This window comes from Hyperolius riggenbachi, chromosome 2, assembly GCF_040937935.1.
Source record: "Hyperolius riggenbachi isolate aHypRig1 chromosome 2, aHypRig1.pri, whole genome shotgun sequence".
Taxonomy (NCBI): Eukaryota; Metazoa; Chordata; class Amphibia; order Anura; family Hyperoliidae; genus Hyperolius; species Hyperolius riggenbachi.
The window spans coordinates 5067227-5079492 of record NC_090647.1 but is presented as its reverse complement, the minus strand read 5'-3'; the positions used below and the strand labels follow the sequence as shown (position 1 = coordinate 5079492).

Here is a 12266-nt window from a genome sequence, read left to right as displayed (position 1 = left end):
CAGACACACACACAGACAGACACACACACACACTGTACATACACACACTGTACACACACACACACACTACACACACACACACACACACACACACACACTGTACACACACACACACACACACACACACACACACACACACACACTGTATACACACACACACACACACACACACTGTACATACACACACTGTACACACACACATACACACACACACACAGACACACACACAGACACACACACAGACACACACACACACACACACACATACTGTACATACACACACTGTACACACACACACACACACACACTACACACACACACAAACACACACACACACACACACACACACTGTACACACACACACACACACACACACACACACACACACACTGTACACACACACACACACACACACACACACACACACACACACACACTGCACACACACACACACACCACACTCCACACACACACACACACACACACACACACACACACACTACACACACACACACACACACACACAGTACACACACACACACACACTGTACACACACACACACACTGCACACACACACTGCACACACACACTGTACACACACACACACTGTACACACACTGCACACACACACACACACACACACACACACACACTGTACATACACACACTGTACACACACACACACACACACTGTACACACACTGTACACACACACACACACTGCACACACACACACTGTACACTCACTGTACACACACACACACACACTGTACACACACACACCACACACACACACACACACACACTACACACACACACACACTGTACACACACACACACACACTGTACACACACACACACTGCACACACACACACTGTACACACACACACACATGCAGAAACACTAACCAACGTGCGCACACACACAGAAACAAACCAACATGTAAGCAGACGCGCTAACCAACGCATGCGTACGCACACACACATACAAACCAACATGCAAGCAGACATGCTAGCCAACACACAAACACAAAGCAACACGCAAGCAGACACGCTAACCAATGCATGCGCGCGCACACGCACCCACACACATTGACCAGCACAATAAGGGGTTGATTGACTAATGAGTATCACGTTCTTCAGCGCCAGTTAATTTTAGTAGACGCGGTCCTGGCAGCATAGCGTGCGCTCCCAGGTTACACACGAACGTTCTCAGTGCCGCCCGTGATACTTCACTAGTGCAGCCGCTACTACGTCAAGTAAAGTGACAGCAGCCGCGCTAGTGAAGTATCGCGTAACAAGTATAGCATGCAGCACGGAGAGTGATCGCGCGTTACCTAAGAGCGCAAGCTGCGCTGCCAGGACTGCGCTTATATTACCCTACGCTGAAGAGCGCCCCCCCCCCCCCCCCCCTAAGAGCTGCACAAGGGACACAGCTTCCCCCCAAAAGCTTCCTGGTGCCTTATTGCTATCCATAAGGCCTCTAGAGGTGACTCCTGGGCGCCTTCCTGTGGAGTGATGGAGGTACTGCACCGTAGGCCTGCGGAGAAGGACAAGGCAGAGAGCGCAGAACAAGGGTGATGGAAGTCACACGGCTCACGGTGTCTGGCCCCCGGGACGCTTGCTTATCAAGGAGCCGAACAGCGTCTGTACCCCCCGCCGGACACTGGAGCCCACCCTGCGAGCCACAGAGTCAGCGGGAGGAGTGGGGAGGCAGGAGGAGCTCTGAGGACGGGCGTCCAGACACTTCTGATAGCGAAGCTGCAAGACACACAACCGGGGACATCATTATTATTACTATGGATTTATATACAGCGCCAACATATCAACCAGAACTTTATACATACAACAGGAGCTATATACACAACCAGAACTTTATACACACAACAGGCGCTATATACACAACCAGAACTTTATACACACAACAGCAGCTATATACACAACCAGAACTTTATACACACAACAGGAGCTATATACACAACCAGAACTTTATACACACAACAGGAGCTATATACACACACAACCAGAACTTTCTACACACAATGGAAGCTATATACACAACCAGAACTTTATACACACAACAGGAGCTATATACACAACCAGAACTTTATACACACAACAGGAGCTATATACACAACCAGAACTTTATACACACAACAGGAGCTATGTACACAACCAGAACTTTATACACACAACAGGAGCTATGTACACAACCAGAACTTTATACACACAACAGGAGCTATATACACAACCAGAACTTTATACATACAACAGGAGCTATATACACAACCAGAACTTTATACACACAACAGGCGCTATATACACAACCACAACTTTATACACACAACAGGAGCTATATACACAACCAGAACTTTATACACACAACAGGAGCTATATACACAACCAGAACTTTATACACACAACAGGAGCTATATACACAACCAGAACTTTATACACACAACAGGAGCTATATACACAACCAGAACTTTATACACACACAACAGGAGCTATATACACAACCAGAACTTTATACACACAACAGGCGCTATATACACAACCAGAACTTTATACACACACAACAGGAGCTATATACACAACCAGAACTTTATACATACAACAGGAGCTATATACACAACCAGAACTTTATACATACAACAGGAGCTATGTACACAACCAGAACTTTATACACACAACAGGAGCTGTATACACAACCAGAACTTTATACACACAACAGGAGCTATATACACAACCAGAACTTTATACACACAACAGGAGCTATATACACAACCAGAACTTTATACACACAACAGGAGCTATATACACAACCAGAACTTTATACACACACAACAGGAGCTATATACACAACCAGAACTTTATACACACAACAGGCGCTATATACACAACCAGAACTTTATACACACACAACAGGAGCTATATACACAACCAGAACTTTATACACACAACAGGAGCTATATACACAACCAGAACTTTATACACACAACAGGAGCTGTATGCACAACCAGAACTTTATACACACACAACAGGAGCTATATACACACACAATCACAACTTTATACACACACAACAGAAGTTATATACACAACCAAAACTTAATACACACACAACCGGGGGTATATACACAACCAGAACTTTATACACACAACAGGAGCTATATACACAACCACAACTTTATACACACAACAGGAGCTATATACACAACCAGAACTTTATACACACAACAGGAGCTATATACACAACCAGAACTTTATACACACACAACAGGAGCTATATACACAACCAGAACTTTATACACACAACAGGAGCTGTATGCACAACCAGAACTTTATACACACACAACAGGAGCTATATACACACACAATCACAACTTTATACACACACAACAGAAGTTATATACACAACCAAAACTTAATACACACACAACCGGGGGTATATACACAACCAGAACTTTATACACACAACAGGAGCTATATACACAACCACAACTTTATACACACAACAGGAGCTATATACACAACCAGAACTTTATACACACAACAGGAGCTGTATGCACAACCAGAACTTTATACACACACAACAGAAGCTATATACACACACAATCACAACTTTATACACACACAACAGAAGTTATATACACAACCAAAACTTAATACACACACAACCGGGGGTATATACACAACCAGAACTTTATACACACAACAGGAGCTATATACACAACCACAACTTTATACACACAACAGGAGCTATATACACAACCAGAACTTTATACACACAACAGGAGCTATATACACAACCAGAACTTTATACACACAACAGGAGCTGTATACACAACCAGAACTTTATACACATAACAGGAGCTATATACACACACAACCACAACTTTACACACACACAAAAGAAGTTATATACACAACCAGAACTTTATACACACAACAGGAGCTATATACACAACCAGAACTTTATACACACAACAGGAGCTGTATACACAACCAGAACTTTATACACACAACAGGAGCTATATACACACACAACCACAACTTTACACACACACAACAGAAGTTATATACACAACCAGAACTTTATACACACAACAGGAGCTATATACACAACCAGAACTTTATACACACAACAGGAGCTATATACACAACCAGAACTTTATACACACAACAGGAGCTGTATACACAACCAGAACTTTATACACACAACAGGAGCTATATACACAACCAGAACTTTATACACACAACAGGAGCTATATACACAACCAGAACTTTATACACACAACAGGAGCTATATACACAACCAGAACTTTATACACAACGGAAGCTATATACACAACCAGAACTTTATACACACACAACAGGAGCTATATACACAACCAGAACTTTATACACACACAACAGGAGCTATATACACACACAATCACAACTTTATACACACACAACAGAAGTTATATACACAACCAAAACTTAATACACACACAACCGGGGGTATATACACAACCAGAACTTTATACACACAACAGAAGCTATAACACAACCAGAACTTTATACACACAACAGGAGCTATATACACAACCAGAACTTTATACACACAACAGGAGCTGTATACACAACCAGAACTTTATACACACAACAGGAGCTATTTACACAACCAGAACTTTATACACACAACAGGAGCTATATACACAACCAGAACTTTATACACACAACAGGAGCTATATACACAACCAGAACTTTATACACACAACAGGAGCTATATACACAACCAGAACTTTATACACACACAACAGGAGCTATATACACAACCAGAACTTTATACACACACAACAGGAGCTATATACACACACAATCACAACTTTATACACACACAACAGAAGTTATATACACAACCAAAACTTAATACACACACAACCGGGGGTATATACACAACCAGAACTTTATACACACAACAGAAGCTATAACACAACCAGAACTTTATACACACAACAGGAGCTATATACACAACCAGAACTTTATACACACAACAGGAGCTATATACACAACCAGAACTTTATACACACAACAGGAGCTATATACACAACCAGAACTTTATACACACAACAGGAGCTATATACACAACCAGAACTTTATACACACAACAGGAGCTATATACACAACCAGAACTTTATACACACAACAGGCGCTATATACACACACAACCACAACTTTACACACACACAACAGAAGTTATATACACAACCAGAACTTAATACACACACAACCGGGGGAATATACAACACCAGAATTTTATACACACAACAGGAGCTATAACACAACAAGAACTTTATACACACAACAGGAGCTATATACACAACCAGAACTTTATACACACAATGGTAGCTATATACACAAGCAGAACTTTATACACACAATGGTAGCTTTATACACAACCAGAAATTTATACACAACGGAAGCTATATACACAAGCAGAACTTTATACACACAACAGGAGCTATATACACAACCAGAACTTTATACACACAATGGTAGCTTTATACACAACATGAGCTATGTACACAACCAGAACTTTATACACAACAGAAGCTATATACACAACCAGAACTTTATACACACAACAGGAGCTATATACACAACCAGAACTTTATACACACAACAGGCGCTATATACACACACAACCACAACTTTACACACACACAACAGAAGTTATATACACAACCAGAACTTAATACACACACAACCGGGGGAATATACAACACCAGAATTTTATACACACAACAGAAGCTATAACACAACAAGAACTTTATACACACAACAGGAGCTATATACACAACCAGAACTTTATACACACAATGGTAGCTATATACACAAGCAGAACTTTATACACACAATGGTAGCTTTATACACAACCAGAAATTTATACACAACGGAAGCTATATACACAAGCAGAACTTTATACACACAACAGGAGCTATATACACAACCAGAACTTTATACACACAATGGTAGCTTTATACACAACATGAGCTATGTACACAACCAGAACTTTATACACAACAGAAGCTATATACACAACCAGAACTTTATACACACAACAGGAGCTATATACACAACCAGAACTTTATACACACAATGGGAGCTTTATACAGAACCAGAACTTTATACACACACACTACCAGGGCAATATATACTACCAGTGCTGTATACGCGCACAGCCAGGATTATATACAGAACCAGAATTCTAAACACACAACCGGGTATATATACACAACCAGGACATTATATACACACACACTACCAGGGCTATATATACTACAAGTGCTGTATACGCGCACAGCCAGGATTATATACACAACCAGAACTTAATACACATACAACTAGCGCCATACACAACCAGAATTATACATACTCACAAAGTGACATATATATATATATATATATATATATATATATATATATATATATATAGCTGGTATTTGTAACAAAAGCATCTATCACCACCTGCTGGTGTCTCCGATAACAGCAGCTTATTTTACTGACGGGAGAGGGGAATGCATGGAATGTACCTGTGACTTCTGCCAAGCCTGACACATGGTGGTCATAACTGGAGATCATCACCCCCCCTTACCACCACCTTACAGCCGCACGCACACACCCTTCTGTGGCAAACCTGTAATATTACTATGCTATGCCGTGTACAGTTTGATCTTCTGTAATGTATCATGTTTGTGTTATGTTCTGTTATGCTAGGTACACACGATGCATTTTTTCGGTCGATTTTCTGTTCGGTCGATTTTCGTTTTGTTTTCCCACTCGATTCTTTTATGTTTTCTTATCAATTTCCATTCACTTCTATGAGAAATCGGGGGGTAAAACGATCGAAAGTAATATCTGACATGACGGAAATTATCTATCGAACGCATCTATCGAAAGCAAAAACGTATGGTGTGTACCTAGCATAAGATGTCACCTATCCATACGGAGGTCTGCCTGGAGTGACAAAAAGGCTAGAAACGCCCTTGCCACTGTGTGACATTGAGTTTTTCTATAGCTTGAGATGGAGTTTTACCACTGCGTGAGATGGAGTTTTACCACTGTGTGAGATGGAGTTTTACCACTGTGTGAGATGGAGTTTTACCACTGTGTGAGATGGAGTTTTACCACTGCGTGAGATGGAGTCTTACCACTGCGTGAGATGGAGTTTTTCTATAGCTTGAGATGGAGTTTTACCACTGCGTGAGATGGAGTTTTACCACTGTGTGAGATGGAGTTTTACCACTGTGTGAGATGGAGTTTCACCACTGCGTGAGATGGAGTTTTACCACTGCGTGAGATGGAGTTTTACCACTGCGTGAGATGGTGTTTTACCACTGCGTGAGATGGAGTTTTACCACTGCGTGAGATGGAGTTTTACCACTGTGTGAGATGGAGTTTTACCACTGCGTGAGATGGAGTTTTACCACTGTGTGAGATGGAGTTTTACCACTGTGTGAGATGGAGTTTTACTACTGCGTGAGATGGAGTTTTACCACTGTGTGAGATGGAGTTTTACCACTGTGTGAGATGGAGTTTTACTACTGCGTGAGATGGAGTTTTACCACTGCGTGAGATGGGAGTTTTACCACTGTGTGAGATGGAGTTTTACTACTGCGTGAGATGGAGTTTTACCACTGCGTGAGATGGAGTTTTACCACTGTGTGAGATGGAGTTTTACCACTGCATGAGATGGAGTTTTACCACTGCGTGAGGCGGCATTTTACCACTGCATGAGGCGTGCATGAGGCGGCGTTTTGACACTACGTGAGGCGGCGTTTTACCACTGAATGAGATGGAATTTTACCACTGCGTGAGGCAGCGTTTTACCACTGCATGAGATGGAGCTTTACCACTGCATTAGATGGAGCTTTACCACTGCATGAGATGGAGCTTTACCACTGTGTGAGGCAGCGTTTTATCACTGCGTGAGATGGAGTTTTACCACTGCATGAGATGGAGTTTTACCACTGCGTGAGACGGAGTTTTACCACTGCGTGAGACGGAGTTTTACCACTGCGTGAGGCGTTTTACCACTGCGTGAGGCGGCGTTTTACCACTGCGTGAGATGGAGTTTTACCACTGCGTAAGGCAGCGTTTTACCATTGCGTGAGATGGAGTTTTACCACTGCATGAGATGGAGTTATACCACTGCGTGAGGCAGCGTTTTACCACTGCGTGAGATGGAGTTTTACCACTGCATGAGATGGAGTTTTACCACTGCGTGAGGCGGCGTTTTACCACTGCGTGAGGCGGCGTTTTACCACTGTGTGAGATGGAGTCTTACCACTTACTAGCTTGAGATGGAGTTTTACCACTGCGTGAGATGGAGTTTTACCACTGTGTGAGATGGAGTTTTACCACTGTGTGAGATGGAGTTTTACCACTGCGTGAGGCAGCATTTTACCACTACGTGAGATGGAGTTTTACCACTGCGTGAGGCGGCATTTTACCACTGCGTGAGATGGCATTTTACCACTGCGTGAGATGGAGTTTTCTACTTCTTGTGATGGAGTAAATGAGTTATCGTCTGTCGGTCTGCTTATGGTGTATGGACCTCATCTCGTCACACCTCCACCCCACACACACCTGACACACACAACCCAACTACCTTCTCCCTTACATGCACACGCACACAAACTTACCATGCAGGCAGCCTGTACAGCCTCGGACAGGTGGGCTGCGTTGGGTTCACACCAGAACATGTGACAGATGAATATTCCGGGAGCTTCTGCCACGATAAAGGCAAACGTGTGGACATCGCGGCCAACACCCATGAAGGACAGGAAGCGAACTCGGCACTCAATGACAGTTTCCTCACTCTGACAAGACAAGAAGAGATCATAAGCTCCATGCATGATGGTATGCTCCGCCCCCTCTTAGCCCCAGATGGTTATGCTCCTCCCCCTCTTCTTTACAGAAACTATAAATCCTTTAGGTTACTTGGCTGCCGTTTAACACACAGAGTTTCAGCTTCCTCCACAGATTTTCTATAGGACTAGGAATATGGAGACTATGGGAATATGGAGACTGAGAATATGGAGACTGGGGAGGCCACTTAATGTGTTCTTCTCTAGCCTCTCCATTGTTGCCTTGTAGGTACGTTTTGTGTCATTGTCACGCTGGAAGATCCAGCCACAGAGGAGGAGGCTCTGCCCATCGGCCCCTCAATGTGGTGAAGTTCTCCTGTATCCTTCGCAACCCCCCCCCCCCCCCCGCGAAATGTTTCCACCTCCAGGCTTCACTGTTGGGATGGTGGGTTACCAGTGGTATTCACATGGGGCCAGGATGATCATGAGATCAGTAATGCAGCTGCCCAGAACTACACAGGGGAGCTCGTCAATGATCTCAGGGCAGCAGGTGGCATAGTCATCAAGAAAACAATTGGTAACTACACCATGAACGACTCAAATCCTGCAGAGCGCGCAAGGTCCCCCTGCTGAAGACAGCACATGTACCGGACCGTCTGTGGCTCGCCATAATGTCCCCCTGCTGAAGACAGCACATGTACCGGACCGTCTGCAGCTCGCCATAATGTCACCCTCCTGAAGACAGCACATGTACCGGACCGTCTGCAGCTCGCCATAATGTCCCCCTGCTGAAGACAGCACATGTACTGGACCGTCTGCAGCTCGCCATAAGGTCCCCCTGCTGAAGACAGCACATGGGCAGCACGGTGGTGTAGTGGTTAGCACTCTCGCCCTGCAGCGCTGGGTCCCCGGTTCAAATCCCATCCAAGTCAACATCTGCAAGGAGTTTGTATGTTCTGCCCGTGTCTGTATGGGTTTCCTGCGGGTACTCCGGTTTTCTCCCACGCCCCCCCCCCAAAAAAAAAAACATACAGGTAAGTTAAAATTGGCCCTAGTCTATGGTACATAATAAACATAGGACTATGGTAGGAATTAGATTGTGAGTCCCTCTGAGGGACAGTTAGGTGACAATATACTCTGTACAGCGCTGCGTAAGGTGTCGGCGCTATATAAATACTAAATAATAATAATGCACAGGCCCGTCTGCAGTGTGCCAATGCACATCTGAATGATCTAGAGGAGAGCTGGGTGAATGTGTTGTAGTCAGAAGAGACCAAAATCGAGATCTTTAGTATCAACCCGACTCTACGATGTTTAGGGGACGAAGAATGCTGCCTATGACTTCAAGCTCACCATCCCCACCGTCAGACATGGAAACGTTATGCTTTGTGGGTGTTTATCTGCTAGGGGGACAAGACACCTTCACTGCACCAAAGGGATAATGGATGAAGCAATGTACTGTCAAATCCTGGGTGAGTTCCTCCTTCCCTCAGCAAGGACACTGAAAATCGGTCATGGATCAGCATGACAATGACCCAAAACACGCGGCCAAGGAAACCAAGGAGTGGCTCAAGAGGAAACGCATGAAGGTCCTGGAGTGGCCTAGCCAGTCACCGGACCTCAATCCAATGGAAAATCTGTGGAGGGAGCAGAAGGTTCGAATTGTCAAGCATCAGCCTTGAAACCTGATTGACATGGAGGGGATCTGCAGAGAGGCGCGGGCCAAAAGCCCTCCTGAGATGTGAGCAAATCTGGTGGCCAACTACAGGAAACCTCTGTGATTGCCAACAAGGGTTTCTCCACCAAGTACTAAGTGGCAAAATGCTTCCACACTACATGTAAATGCTATACTTATAATTTACACACAGAGAACACACACATACTACAAACAGTTTATACATGAGCGCACATATACTTTATATGTATACATACAGTGGGAAGCGAAAGTTTGGGCAACCTTGTTAATCGTCATGATTTTTTTGTATACATCGTTGGTTCTCACGATAAAAAAATGCCAGTTACATATGTCATATAGGAGACACACACAGTGATATTTGAGAAGTGAAAGTAAGTTTATTGGATTTACAGAAAGTGTGTAATAATTGTTTAAATAAAATTAGGCAGGTGCATAAATTTGGGCACTGTTGTCATTTTATTGATTCCAAAACATTTAGAACTAATTATTAGAACTCAAATTGGCTTGGTAAGCTCAGTGACCCCTGACTTACATACACGGGTGAATCCAATTATGAGAAAGAGTATTTAAGGGGGTCATTTGTAAGTTTCCCTCCTCTTTTAACCTTTTCACCTCCAAGGTTTTTTCCTCTCAAAAAACCAGAGCAATTTTCACCCGTCAGCGCTTTTTCCATTAATTCACCTATAACTTTATTACTACTTATCACAATGAAACAATCTATATCTTGTTTTTTTTCGCCACTGATTAGGCTTTCTTTGGGGGTACTTTTTGCTAAGAATTATTTTATTCTAACTCAGTTTTAATGGGAATAATAAGAAAAAAATTGAAAAAATGCATTATTTCTCAGTTTTCGGCCATTATAGTTTCAAAATAAAACATGCTACCATAATTAAAACCCACAGATTTTATTTCCCCATTTGTATCGGTTATGGCAACGTTTAAAATTTGTCCCTAGCACAATGTATGGCGCCAATATTTTATTTGGAAATAAAGGTGCATTTTTTAAGTTTTGCGTCTATCCCTACTACAAGCCCATAATTTACCGTATAAAGTAATTGTAGTATACAGTTTTTGTACACATATTAAAAAAGTTCAGTCCCTAATGTAACTATTTATGTATTATTTTTTTTTTTGTAATTTTTTTTTAAATAAAAAAAAAATAAAAAAATTAAAAAATGGTAACTTTAGGGGAGTGTGGGAGGTCAGGGGTTAATTAAAAAAAAAAAAGGAACTAGGGATGATAAACTGAAAAATATAAAAGGGGGATGTAATATTACAATTTGGCCACAAGATGTCCTCAGTGGTGACTTCAGCTCCGTATGGAAACGGAAGCACTACGTGGACGGGATTCATGAATGGCAGAGCCGTTTGAATAGACGACTGCGGCCATTCACACGGGGAATTAGATCAATGAATTGGATTTGTTTTCCCATTCACTGATCTAGCGGCGTAGTACCTATGCCCCTGCACAGAGTTGTGGCATTTTGCAGGGACGTAGTTACTCGTCCCGGGGGAGGTGAAATGGTTAATTTTCTCTGAAGAGTAGCAACATGGGGGTCTCAAAACAACTCTTAAATGACCTGAAGACAAAGATTGTTCACCATCATGGTTTAGGGGAAGGATGCAGAAAGCTGTCTCAGAGATTTCAGCTGTCTGTTTCCACAGTTAGGAACATATTGAGGAAATGGAAGACCACAGGCTCAGTTCAAGTT

The 12266-nt window shown here is 42.8% G+C and overlaps 1 protein-coding gene across 1 annotated transcript in view; it reads right to left on the bottom strand.

The window, feature by feature from the left end:
- Nucleotides 1–1425: 1425 nt before the first annotated feature.
- APBB1 (amyloid beta precursor protein binding family B member 1) overlaps nucleotides 1426–12266 on the bottom strand; it is a 99582-nt gene continuing 88741 nt past the window's right edge. The window contains exons 13-14 of the mRNA XM_068263992.1: nucleotides 8694–8870; nucleotides 1426–1762 (exon numbers count right to left, since the gene is read on the bottom strand). Coding sequence (XP_068120093.1) covers nucleotides 1598–1762; nucleotides 8694–8870 — 342 coding nt within the window. The 3' untranslated portion in view covers nucleotides 1426–1597. The remainder of the gene's footprint in view (nucleotides 1763–8693; nucleotides 8871–12266) is intronic.